A 14,436-nucleotide genomic window follows, 5' to 3' on the forward strand; every position below is an offset into this window, starting at 1 on the left:
TTCTTCTTCTTCTATCCACAGGTATGGGAACAGAATAAAAAAGATCCCAACATTGATAACAGGAATGAGGATATACTTTACAGCATTGCTATGGGAATGGCAAAAAATATAAGGGAAATCTATGTGAATTATAGTCTCGTAAGCCAGACTGCTAGCATCCATAGGGCAAACGCATGAGTCTTATTTAATAAATTCACATCCAATATAAATATTTACATCTTGTACACTACTATTAGACATGCGTTTCTGCTAATGGCTATGCAAACAAGTTATCCTGCATTATGTCCTGCATTATTCTGCATTGAAATGTTAGTTGGATGCTCAACGTACCACTCTATCCAACCTTAAGAGTGTGTAACATGACCTCTGACCTCTGAAAAATCATACATGCAGAATGTGTGCAAAATTATTCCTCCATTCTCCCAATTAACATTTTATTAAATAGATTATCCATCAGTAGTGGGAATCTCTAGAGATTAGGTTAGATTCTTATTCAGGGTGTCACACCTGGTGTTTACTTTAGGGGCTAATTTGGATTTAATTTTGGCCCTATGAAGAAAGTACATAATAGTTTGTCATATTTTAGTCATTTGGTAATTTTTAAGTTTTAGTCTAGATTTGCCTATTGCAGTTCTGGTCAATAAACAGCTAGTCTTTTTCCCACAAATTTCCACGCTGTGTTCTTTTTGAATTTCCATAACTGGCAATGTAATAAATTTCTATGTTTGAATTCCTTTCTAAATGAAATGCCATATCATTTTAGCATTTTTTTTATACTCATCCTTCTCCTTTATTGTGCACTGGCTAAATAAAGGTCTGGCTATGACCAGTCTTATATAATTTTATACATTAGAGTCTCTAATATGCAGCAACTCCGTCATAAGTAACTGCATAAGCTTCATAAAAATATGTTAATTTCAGTGTTTTTGGTGAGTGACATCATTTATGCTAGTCCTGGATAGCTAGCATAATGTTAGCCCCATAAGCCAAACACTACATAAAGCAGTTTTAACTCAGGGATAAAATGTTTTGACGAAATAACTTATTGATGTTAATAAATAATTAAGGAGTAACAACACCATATTTCTCTAACTACAAAATGCTAAAACACCAGAGAAACAGTGCGCACAGAGACGGTCTCTCGCTCCGCCTCTTTTACAGTATATTGCCTTTGCATTTGAATAGATGAAGGCAAAAAGTCCCGTCCCGTCAATCAAATCTTACGTTTTTGCGTAGTTTGGATTCATTGAGAAAAATGTCATTACATTTCATTTTGAGAAGAATGGTGAATTTTTAAGTGCGTTATATTTTTTTCGTCTTTTGTGAAGCTAGATCTCTTTAAGAAGAGTAGAAATGAGGATGGAGATGGTGTAGGGCCCCATTGGGGTGGGGTGGCCCCATTTGCAGTTCTCTAATCTTGTACACTGCTCCTAGTCGAAATCTACTGCTATAGAGGACAGAATGGTTTACTTTATACATCGAATTGTGGTCGTTTTACAATGCCTCACCCCATTTTCCCGTGCGCTGGTGGGAAATGTGGTCCTCTAGGCGGGCTCTGAAATCAGCCTCCACACCTTTATGGCCTACACTCCCATCATCCACAAGGAGAAATGCCTGGTAGTTGTTATCCAGAAAGCAGGAATCTCGGGACGTGTTTGGAACGTAGTACTCGGCAGGAAAACTGCCCTAAGAAACACAGAGGAATGGGTGGTTTTGTGTGTGTGTGTGTGTGTGTTCACTTTGCTTTGGATTAAGGTGCAGTATATTGTAAGAGTCTGTTATTAGTGGTATTAGTGTGTTATTTTCTTTTACACAAACACGTGTATATTTTATAAAAGTACACTACTTTAGCTAAAAAAAAAAAAAGTTACCTATCTGCACACCTCTGTAATATTATTAATTATTTACATTCCAGAGAAAGAGTATGTTTAGAACAAATGTCCTTCATCAGCTGTGAAAGCAAAGTGAAAACAGGTTCATCAAGTAGGTTTCATCACCTACACCTCCACAATGTACGCACAGCACACAGTTATTCCCACAGCGTACAGGAATGTGCTCAGGCTTTTTAGAGTGCAGACAGCCATGTGTTTAGCATTTTAAAGAATTTACAGAAAGAGATTAAGAACTACCTCTGGGTTGATTAGTTGTTCTCGGTTGGATACCAAACCCCATGGAGCTATGCCTATGGCCACTACTTTAGAGAGGGAAATTGAAGATGCAGCCATAGCATGATCCCTCACAGCCTCCCCTAGATACCTGCCAACACCCTCCCGCAGTCCTCCTGATAAGATCCATGCTCCTGTGTGTGTTAGAGAGAGAGAGAGACAGAGAGAGAGAGAGAGAAAGAGGGAAAGAGAGAGAGAGAGAGTCTCATACTTTACAAAAGCCAGTTTATGCCCAAGACTCACTTTGCTATAGAGAAGATTTTGAGCTGACTGGAAAGCAATCATAATGCTGAAACAACATGAAGTGCATTTTTAAGTTTCATAGGATTTGGGACCCCTTTCTTAAATATCTAGGTGTAGAGGCGGAACATATGTTATCCCTGGGAATAAAAAAATCTAGCATGGAAGGATAGAGGTGAAGTTGCTTGACATTTCAGTTATATATTCCATGTATAATGTCTGTGATATCCCTTCCTCTGTATTTTGCTGTCTTGTTTGTATTATGTTGAATTATTGTTATTATTATTTTAAATTATCCCTGTACTTGCCAAAAAACGCAATAAAGAATAAAAATAAAGAAAAAGTGCATTACACAAACAGTATTGCCTTTCATTAATGACATGAGGACAACGTGCCACACTGAAAAGCAGGGTATTGCTTTTCAAGAAGTCATATCAGTAATGAACGTAATAACCCACTACATGTTATTTCATGAATGGAACATACTTCATTTTAAGCGTGGAATCGTTCACTACCTAACCAGTCTTCTTCCAAAATTGAAAGCAGGGATAGCAGTGAAAATTTGAAGTATTCAAGATAACGATATCCTGCGTGTTGAGATATATATTAAGATATAACATATAACCATTTAACAGCGCATGTCTTGATATGTTTATAGTGTTTTGAGTAATCTAGACACTCACATGATCTAACTAACATTAACAGGACAATTCCCCATCTTCAGTAATGGCTTCATCCTGCTTTCCCAGGAATACTGAGGCAGGAATACACTCTGGATGGGATGCCAGTCCATTGCAGGGCACCATGCACATACTTATTCACATCTAGGAGCAATTTATCAGCATGTTTTTGATAGGTGTGATGAAACCGGACATATGTAATATAAAACAGTTTTAAAAATGTCCAAAACCTAAAGCAGTTAAACAGAGCAACCCATAGACTTTTATGCCCCTGTGGCTGTAGTTAATGTTATTTCTAAAGACAGCATGTTTGTGTTTGTACCTGTGCTCTGGGCTGCTCTGACCAATCCTTGCCTTAGAACCTCTCGCACCCAGGTCTTGACCTTAGACTTCCCCACACCGCCGGCCACTGACACCACCAGGTTTGGAGATGGCAGGCCCCAATGGCTGGTCAAAATGGAATAAACAGTAGCAGGGGGAGTATCCCAGGAAAGACGCAGAAACTGTGGCAAACAAAAAAAAAAGAGACAGTCACCATACAGCCTTATTTCAACTGTGTTCATTAATTCTGTATTGAAAACCTAAATAATCCTGCATTCCAATAGTTTTTACATGCTAATAGTGTTTTTCAACTTACATCAAAGATTCATATTTGGGAAACTCTTGTTGCTATCTTTGGAGCTGTTCCAAAACTTACACTACACTATATGGCTACAAGTTTGTGGACACCTGAGCATTACATCTATACGTGGTTCTTTCCCAAACTGTTGCCACAAAGTTGAAAGCACACAATTGTATAGAATGTCTGTGTACTGTAGCATTACAATTTCCTTTCACTGGAACCAAGAGGCCCAAACCTGTTCCAGCATGACAAAGCCACTGTGCATAAAGCAATGTCACATGAAGACATGGTTTGTGAAGGTTGGATTGGAAGAACTCGAGTGTTCTGCACAGAGCTGTGACCTCAACCCCACTGAACACCTTTGGGATGAACTGGAACACCGACTGAACCCCAGACCTCCTCACCAACATCAGTGCCTGACCTCACTAATGCTCTTGTAGCTGAATGAACACAAATCCCCACAAAATCTTGTGGAAAGCCTTCCTTATAACAGCAAAGGCAAAACTAAATCTTAAATAGGATGTTCATAAACCACATATGGATGTGATGCTCAGGTGTCCAGAAACTTTTGTCCATACAGTGTAGATTTATAGATATATTACAATATGATTAATTTGCAGGGGAAGTTCATTTTCCACAAAAACAATAATATATTTTTGCATAGTATTTGATAAATAAAATTGGGATTCATGTCAATAAGTCAATTTGTACATGACAACTAATATAGCTCACTCATAACAATTTCATTTTAAGTAAAAACTACTTATTAAAAATACATTCTGATTCGTAAATAAATTGGCATTAACTTCATTATTTACATTTGTCTTAGAAATACATTTCAACTATAAGCCTTATCAAAACATTTTCTGCCAATGTATACTGTATGTGGTGCTTTAGAAACAGGACTGGTAACATGGTAACAGTCGTCAAGTCTAAAGAATAGAAGAATATTAAAATGTCTTTTCCAGTGGATTCATGGTAGAAAGTGGTTACCCACATAGCTGTGCCTCTTGCTGGCTCCTGCAAACTGCACCTCTCCAAAAGCATCAGTGGGAGACTCTGATGTGTGCTGAGAACGATCCCAGCGACTGACAATGGCCGTACTAAAATAATCATTTAGAGTGACTGAGGCGTGGCTTTCCCTCGCACTCCCACACTGACACAGGGCGCCATTGCTGCAGGAGGACACATATTGCAATAGTATCTCAGTTAGCATATCACCAGCAATATCATCATCTCATACTGACACCTTCAGGACATCCACATGTTCCTGGCAATTTACTGAATGTCATCAGTATTTTCCTCTAATAATTGAACTGTTGTTAAAACCAGTTTCATAATTAAGATTAAACACAGTGTTTTACAAGAGAACAGAAACTGGCCATAGATTATTTTAGCCATAGATCATGATTAAACCATCTTTCACTAGGAAAAACAGACCTAGTGAGACAGAGAGGAAGTTGGTTACTCTTTCTTATATGGATAATAAGCATTTCTTACTATCCAGGAAATGAAATGGAACCATTTCAAGATGTCAAATGTTCACCCGTTAACCCTGACTCAGTAAACGTCTGCACATATGCAATGCACCTACAAGTGCATCGCCTAAATCTCATAAAAACATGACAGCTAGCACTCTATTGGTGTACTGTGGAGATAGGCAGCATTTTTTTCCTGACACTTAAATAAACATTCACACGACAAATTTTTAAACATTTAGCCTATAGCATTCTGAAGTTACAAAAGAACAATAAAGATGGAAAAAAAAAAAATAACAAAGCACTATTCTTCAGTCTGTAAAAGGGGTTTGTTTAATGCAGCTAGCTTGGTAGCTTAACAGCAGCTTAACATTAAAGCTGAGATCATGTCCCTTCCTTTCTAATTATGAATAATAACTCATCAAAAACAACCATACAATAAATAACGTTGCTGCACAATAATTTTGTCTTGCTGTAGACCAGAACATTCCAGAAGCAGAAAAAAGGAAAACAGACCTAATTCATGTTTATAAGTTAAAATCAACAGAAAAAGAGTTTGGAAAAAAAGTCCAAATTTGACATGACCCTCAGTCTGTAGAAGCGATCTGAAGAAGGGAGTGTATCACTAGAATTATTATATTACGCAATACGATTTAAAACATTTTATACCGCAGCACAGTTGAATTCTCGAATATGATTGGTCAGAATGTGTGCGTTAATTTAATAAAACCGCACAGCTCCGACAGTAGCTCCGGTTGTAACACAAGGACTTGTATGGTGGACGCTTCACATAACCTAAGGCTTATAGATATGATAAACAGATTTTTTTTTGTTAAACAATGAAAAAACATTTGTACGGAGACATTTATACGACGTTTATGGAAGGAGTCTGCTTTGTAAACTCATCTGGACAGAGAAGTTTCTGCTTTCAGTTTCTCAGTAAAACGACAAGCAGTGTTTTTTTCCTCTCAGAAGTCATGAGGGACTGACTGTTTATTGTTGCTATACAGTGGATGTAAAAAGTCTACACACTCCTGTTAAAACTGCAGGATTCTGTGATGTAAAAAAAAAATTTAAACTAAGATAAAATCATATCATACCTTTTCCCATGTTTAATATGATTAGCAACCAACAAAATTCAATCGCAAAACAAATAGACATGTTTTTAGGAAAAGAAAGAAAAAAATTACAACTACTTGGTTGCATAAGTATGCACACCCTTTTATGATGGGGCATGTGATCATGCTTAGAATTAACCAATCGCATTGAAACTCATGTTCAAAAGTCATTAACATACACCTGTCATCAATGAAGTGATTCTTATTAACCTCAAATAAAGATCAGCTGTTTCTGTAGGATTTTCTTTACATCATCTTAGTGTCATCTGATGGCTGGTCTGCAAAAGAGCTTACAAAATGTGTACGGGGTCTCACTGTCAAAAAGTATCGATCAGGAGAGGGATACAAAAGAATTTACAAAACATTAGATACATAGTACCATGGAACACTGTGAAGCCCATCAACAACAAGTGGAGAAAATGGAGCACCAGAGTGACGTTACCAAGCATAGGATGTCCCTCCAAAATTTATAAAAGGACAAGACAAAAGCTTATCAGGGAGGCTGCCAAGACACCTACGGCAACATTGAAGGCACTGCAGGAATATCTGGCAAATACTGGTCACTCCCTGCATGCGACAACAATCTCTCACGTTCTTCACGTCTGGGCTTTGGGGTAGGGTGGCTATATGGAACCCTTTCTCACAAGAAGAAAAAACCATTCAAGCCCACCTAAATAACCCAAAAATCATGATGCAAAATGTTTTATGGTCTGATGAGACCAATGTAGAACTTTTTGGGCAAAATATTTAAATAATATGTTTGGTGCAAAGACAAGACAGACAAGAGACAAGACAAGACAGCTTATGGTGGCAGCACCTTCTCTTCAGCTGGGACTGGGGCTTTGGATAAGATCAAGGGAATCATGGATGGCTTCAAATATCACTCTATTTTGGCACAAAACTTGCAGGGGTCTCAACTCAAGGTGAAGTAAATTTACACCTTCCAGAACAACAATGACCCAAAGCACAAGTGAACGAAGAAAGGGCTTCAGAAGAAAATCAATGTTTTGCAATGGCCCAGTCAAAGCCCAGATCTACAGCCCATTGAAATCCTGTGGAATGACTTGAAAGGGGCTGTGCACAGGAGATCCCCTTGCATTTCGATAGATCTGGAGCATTTTTGCAAGGAAGAGTGGAATAATATTGCCAAATCAAAATGTGCTAAATTGGTAGACTCTTACCCAAAAAAGACTGAGTTCTGTGTTACAAGTGAAAGGTGTTATAACAAAGTATTAGTTAAGGGGCGTGCACACTTATGCAACAAGGTTATTGTAAGTATTTTTTTTTCCCCTTCGTTTCCTAAAACGCTTGTATTTTTCACATGAATTTTGTTGGTTGCTCTATTACATTAAAGGTGGTGTCAGGACCAGAGTGGGATTCAAACCCAGGATCTCTACTGATGAAGCTAAACACAGATGAGAGGACCCAAAAGCAGAGGCTAGTATAGGAGTAGGCTGAGTGGTTTAATTGGGGAAGAGCAAAAAAATGACAAGGAATGTCAGCAGGGTGACTTGTAGCAAAAGGCAAAAAATCCATAAGGGAAAAAAAAGGGGGGGAAAAAACAGGCAAGCAAAAACTCAAACAATGCAATGCTCACAAGACATCAAAAATAAAACACAAAAGCTAGGGCAAAAATTCCCAGAAGGAAATAAAATACAAAAAACAGGGCAAAGATCCAAGGCAGGATTTTATCAGTCACGGTCCATAAAAAAAAAAAAAAGAACTAGCGAGGTAGTCATACATGACAAAAAGCAAAAGAGCAGGGCAGAGACTTACACAGTGCCAAAACCAAGCCAAAGACTCTTAACAAACAGGACAACTGAAGTACACAGGAAAATGAGACACAGCTGAAACACATTAACTAGTCTGGAGCTCTAATAGAAAGTCCTCAGGGTCGCCATCAGGTGGCCAAAAGGCAGAATACAGTCTGAAACCTGACCGGTGGAAGAGGATCTGACATGATTTATCTTGGCTTCATTGTTACATCACAAAAATCTGCAATTTTAACAGGAACTAACTTGTCTCATGGACCTTCCAAAACATTCCTGTCTATTTCAGGGCACCACATCTATTTTCAGGCCACACACACTCACAATTTAGAGCAGCCAGTCCACCTAGAGCTGGGCACCCTGCAACTGTGAGGTGGCATTATCACTGTGCCTCCTATGGAGCTGATAAACATATGAAAAAACAACCTATAATTCAGTTCCAGGCTTTTTTTAACAATAAATTGCGAGGCTTCTGTAGCAGATCCTCTGTTGCAATTTATGCAAATTATTTAGCTGAATAGACCAGAGACCAGCTATAGGGCTAGAGACATTAAGTCTGAAAGGGTTTTTTTTTTTTTTTTTTTTACAATGATATTTAATTTGATTTACTCTCTCTGGTCTGATGAACAAACTGATGAAGAAAAGTTGATGACGAAAACAGAATACCTAAAGAAAAATGGACAGAGAAGTATGTGTTTCTCCTATATCAAATTCAAAACAGATTTTCAGCATCTGTGGTGCTTGTCAAAATATGGAACACAGCCTACATATTAGGATTTTGAAATTTTCCTGAGTTGTATGTTTGGCAGCTATAAAACTGATCCAACATGACAGAACACCACAGGAAAGGTTGGCAGGAAAAGGCAGGAATGACACATTATTCCTGCCAACAAGACCAGACAAAATCACTGGGATTGTTTGAAGACATTTATGCCTAATCATGGCAGCATGGGATACGCCAGCACAGGTTTCCGAAGGTTTTGCTTTTTAGCTGCTGGCTGTTCAGGTTACGCTACACGGTCCTTAGCTGACTATAAATAAAGACATAATGTTTGTTCAATTTCAAGTTGTTGTACTGTGTAATATTACTCATTAATAACTTTGGTTGTTTTATAAACCAGAATATCTAACTCAGTCAGTTGGTTGGAGTCACAGCAGTTTATGGAAGGATATAATAATTAAGATTAGAAATCCTACTACACTTTCTGCATTGTGAATTATTAACTACGACATATTTCTGTAGTGTGGACCTCACTAAAACTTTGCTTTAGCATGCATTTGTATGAATTCATTCATTCTTTCATTGGCAATTGTCATGATTAATATATTCAATTAATTATTGAATTGAATTGAATGAATCTCATACAATTAAGATTCATATATACAGTAGTTTTGGAAAAAGTATTCAGACCCCTTCACTTTTTGCACACTTTATTGTATTATAGATTTAATTTAAAAGGGATTAAATTACATTTTTGGGTGAAAGTGAAAACATATTTTTAGAAATTTTTGCAAATATCTCATTTAGCTAATTACTTTTTTTTTAATCCTTGGCTAATGCACTCCAAATTGAGCTCAGGTGCATCCTATTTGCTTTGATTGTCAGGAGAAGTCTCTAGAACTTGAGTAGAAATTCAGTTGACTGGACATGATTTAGGAAGACACACACCTGTGTGTATAAGGTCCCCCAATTCACAGTGTATATCAGGCCAAATTCCAGGCTATGAAGTCCATGAATCTCTCCGTAAAACACACACAATCAAATTGCATCGAGACAATTGCATTGCTTAGGTATAAAACCATTTCCAAAGGTTAGAATATTCCCAGGAACACACTGGGCTCCATCATTGGGAAATGGAAGACGTTTGAACCACCAGGACTAGGCTTCGGCATTATAACCATATTGTTCCAACTCTATGTTACACTGCCATAATATACAGTGACGTTTATTCCGATTATACATTTTATTATCAGACCTGTCAGCCTTTATGCTTTTTGTGTAGGAGTTCCATAATTTAACAGCAAAGTAAGCTAGTACGAGTAATTACTCAAAAATGTACCAAAAGAGCAGTCTTGTTTTCCACAATAAAATAGGAGATGAGCCACCGGAATGGTTTGCGCAGTTGTTTTTAACTCTCCAATATTAGCTGACACTTTGTGAAAGCCCCATCCCCTTCCCTCGCTGCTCTCAACTCACGAGGACTCCCTCGATTTCTGTCGAGGTAAATGGAGAAAATCTTGTAAATTGGGAATGTTTGAGTTCATTAATGTGAAATAAAAATCCACCAGTGTATGTTCGACTTAGCTAACATTAAACAAGTATATATTTAACATCAGTTAACTATATTTATTTGTTAATAATTAGAAAATTTACAACCAAGAATGGTCAGAATGGCACTTTCAGTTTCTGGCCAAAAGATTTTTACCCAAAAAGATTAAACAGGCCTACAACAAAGTGTCAGAGCTAACACTTTACAAATTATTTTACTGGTGATGATAATGAGAAAGTGATTAAAAATGCTATTTTGCACTCTCCCGCTCTCTCCTGCTCAAAAATGCTCAAAAATGTTGAGTAGCTTCAACAGTAAAAACAGCAACATGTGGACAATGGATAACCAATTTGTAAATTAATTATATCATAAAGGTACAGTTAAAAAATAAGTACACCCTATAATTCAGTGACACGTAGAGCCACCTTTAGCAACAATAACTTTAGAAGTAAACGTTTTCTGTAGGAGTTTATCAGTCTCTCACATTGTTTTGGAGAAATTCTGGCCCACTCTCCTTTACAACATTGCTTCAGTTCATTGATGTTTGAGGGCATTTGTTTATGCACAGCTCTCTTAAGATCCTGCCACAGCATCTCAGTGGAATTGAGGTCTGGACTTTGAGTTCAGCAATTCAGATGCTGATTTGCTGGAGTGCTTGGGATCGTTGTCCTGTTGTATGACCCAATTTCAGCCCAGCTTAAGCTGCTGGACAGATTGCCTCATATTTTTCTCAAGAATATTTTGGTATAAAGTGGAGTTCATCATTGTCTCAATGATTTTCACCAAACATGGCACTGTGCATGATGATCAAACATCTCCACCTTGGTCTTATCAGTCCAAAGGATATTGTGGTTTGTTCAGATGCAATTTTGCAAACCTAACTCGTGCTGCCATATTATTTTTGGAGAGAAGGGGCTTTTTCATAGCTTGATGATGTAGCTCATGGGTTTTTATTTACATCTCTGAGCATTAAACGGTCCGATCTTGGACTGAATTTGCCCACTCTTGGGAAGACTGGCATCTGTCTTGAAGGCTCTCCATTTGTAAACAATTCTTCTCACTGTAGAATGGTGGATTTCTAATTGTTTGGAGATGGCCTTATAACCCTTACCAGAAAGATGAGCAGCAACATTTGCTTCTCTGTGGGGCTGATGTCCTTTCTTCCTGGCATGATGTAGACACACACCTGAGTGCTGCAGAAAACCAACCTATCAAAGTCCTGCTTTTATAGAGGTAGTCACCCTTCTTGATGATTAACTAATCTTGTGCATTTCTTTAGTAACAACTGGATGATAATTACTCTCTTAATTATTGTATAAGTAGGAAGGATGTACTTATTACTGTTTATCCAGTTTCTGAATGTTGGTTTACTTTTTTGGGAACTACATATTGAAATCTGTTTTTTTTGTAACCTGAGTTTACTTGTTTGTTTATAGAAGTTGGTGAGGATCACACAATTGTTATGTAGGCCCTGATAAATTAAAACGTAGAATTGAAGGAGGGTGTACTTTCTTTTCCCCCTGACTGTAAAGTTATATAAAGGCATAAAGTTATATCAAATCATGCACGTATATTTATAATTTAACCATTTTCAAGATGGTTTGGTTAATTGGGACAGTAAGTGGAGTGAGGAAATGTGAATACTGTGGTATACAACGGATGAAAGTCATTAACAATGGTTTTCAGTCTGTTTTGAGAAAGGGGAAAAACATGCGTCACGCTTAACTTCACATGTATCTAATCATGTGTTGATGTATTTTGCTGTATTACTGGCAAGAAAGCTTAGAAAATATGGAAGTACAAAAACTGTCCCAAAATAAGGCCTATCAGAATTCACCTTAAATGAAGAGGACTAACTTTATGCATGTGAAAAAGTGAAGTATGCATGTGTGGGATGTCTCCAGTACATATTAGGACATCCTCAGACCTCAGCATCGGTTCTCAGCTATATGACAAACCGGCATCGTGCATCAGACTGAAAGGCTTCAGGACTCAGGAAAAAGCATGTCAGGTGTCAGATGCAGTTAGTCATCCTTCAGTTAGGCATTCAGGTGAAAGGATCGCATAGCCCCGCCCTCATGTGACATCATGTCTGCAGCGGATGTAGTGGACGCAGACAGACAGGTAGAGACGGAAGATAAACCGCACCTGATATACTTTATTCGTATTTTTATTAACCGTTACACTGGTTAAGTTTTAAGGCTATACAGAAGAGAACATGTCCCACTGCAATTATTTAGTATTAAGTATTAATTTAGTATTTGCACGTTTAAAAAGTTAGCTAAACAAAATATTGCAACTAGCTAGCTTGTTGGTGAGTTAGTTTATAAACGTGCAAATAAAACTCGCCAATAATACTAAACAATAGCAGTGGGACATGTTCTCTTCTGTATAGCCCTAAAAAAAATGTTAAATAATAATAATAATAATGATGATGATGATAATGGTAATAATAATAATAAATAAGAATAAAAAATATAAAAAATATATAAATATTTTATTAATTTATTATTTTTTTAATATTTTATAAATTTTATTTTTTTTTATGATTAATATTTTATTTTTTATTATTAACATTTATTTTTATTAAAAAAAATTTTAAACTAAAAAAAGTAAGAATAGAGTATATCACGTGCTGTTTACCTTCCACCTCTACCTGTCTGTCTGCATCCACTGCTCTGAACTGCTTCCGACCCACCTGCAGACGTGACGTCACACGGAGAGCGGGGCTATGCGAACCTTCCACCTGAGCGCCCGACTGCACGAGACCCGACACCTGTCACAGTGCTGAGTCCTGAAGCGGGGCCGGTGTGAGGCGCGGGGCCGGTGTGAGGCGCGGGGGCAGTGTGAGGGCAGTGTGAGGCGCGGGGGCGGTGGGGCCGGTGTGAGGCGCGGGGCCGGTGTGAGGCGCGGGGCCCGGTGTCAGGCGCGGGGCCCGGTGTGAGGCGCGGGGGCCGGTGTGAGGCGCGGTGCCCGGTGTCAGGCGCGGGGCCCGGTGTGAGGCGCGGGGGCCGGTGTGAGGCGCGGTGCCCGGTGTGAGGCGCGGTGCCGGTCTGGCGCATGCCTGAGGACCGCCGCTGAGCTCTGAGGACGCGGTGTCCTGTTCACTGCACTCCCCATGCAGGCCAGTGTGTCAGAGCGCTGGTCCTGACATCTCCGTCTGCGCGAGTGGAAAAACAAAGACCGCTCACCTGAACGAATCCTCCACAAACGTCGTACACACTCTTTTCTTGATTACAGCCGCAATCCAGCTCTGAAAGCAGACAGTGCGGTTATTCATATCAAATCCAAAGCAATCTCTCCGAGCCGTTAGAAATCCTACAGAGTGTATGCAACATGCTATTGTTTTTCAGCGTGCTGTGTGGCTGAGGTTTAATATCCAGCTCTGTCATTAAGTGGGAGTTAATGAGGTGACAAACCTCAGACAAACCTCTGTCTAAACTGCAGGTCTCTTTATTTACTTGGAAGCAACTTTTCTTTACAGTGAAACCTGATTTCCAGAACTTTCCCCCAGCCTTGTGCTCAGAGGCTCTCGCGAACCCACCTGGTCTTTCTCGGATTTGGACACTGCGTCTCCTCCTTCCGCCTCCTTACCGCTCATATCCAAACGATTCGGGCTCCCCAGAGCTGAACCTTTTCTCATGTCGCCTTCACTTCCTACTCGGAAGTGGACTTTTGTACATGTACCTCTGTCCTTTACCTGACCACTCATCGGGTTAAAACTTCGCCGAGTTCCGGGTGTGGTTAAAGGAGACCGAAAGAAAGAAGACAGAAAAAAAAGGCTTTATCACAGGACGGCTGTGTCCCAAACCACACTACTTACTACCGCACTAGCAGCCTTTAGTGTGTAAAGCTATGCCACTAGGTGTTGCATGAGCTTTTGTCTGAATAACAGCACTATTGTTATGGAATAATGTCAATAGATGATGGTAATTAATCTTACATGAGAAAAAAAATTGAGATTTTATAATAAACCCTTTTTTTAAAAAAAAAAAAAAACTTTTAAAAATACTTTAGGTAAATAAGTAGCACAAGCAAGGGAAACTGAACAAAACAGCCTTTATTTATATTTTATTAATATACATTTTTCAAAC

General features: G+C 38.6%; 1 protein-coding gene across 3 annotated transcripts in view; it reads right to left on the minus strand.

The window, feature by feature from the left end:
- LOC113527265 (transient receptor potential cation channel subfamily M member 4) overlaps positions 1 to 14,173 on the minus strand; it is a 33,721-nt gene extending 19,548 nt beyond the window's left edge. The window contains exons 1-6 of one of the 3 annotated variants that reach the window (XM_026914889.3): positions 13,887 to 14,173; positions 13,534 to 13,595; positions 4,705 to 4,882; positions 3,408 to 3,588; positions 2,130 to 2,299; positions 1,509 to 1,686 (exon numbers count right to left, since the gene is read on the minus strand). In XM_026914889.3, the coding sequence (XP_026770690.2) occupies positions 1,509 to 1,686; positions 2,130 to 2,299; positions 3,408 to 3,588; positions 4,705 to 4,882; positions 13,534 to 13,595; positions 13,887 to 14,054 (937 nt within the window). In that variant the 5' untranslated portion in view covers positions 14,055 to 14,173. Of the gene's footprint in view, positions 1 to 1,508; positions 1,687 to 2,129; positions 2,300 to 3,407; positions 3,589 to 4,700; positions 11,536 to 13,533; positions 13,596 to 13,886 lie in introns of those variants that run through there. The other 2 variants (XM_053238743.1, XM_053238744.1) reach the window with 2 other exon arrangements.
- Between the last annotated feature and the right edge of the window lie 263 nt (positions 14,174 to 14,436).

Source organism: Pangasianodon hypophthalmus, chromosome 12 (genome assembly GCF_027358585.1).
Source record: "Pangasianodon hypophthalmus isolate fPanHyp1 chromosome 12, fPanHyp1.pri, whole genome shotgun sequence".
NCBI lineage: Eukaryota > Metazoa > Chordata > Actinopteri > Siluriformes > Pangasiidae > Pangasianodon > Pangasianodon hypophthalmus.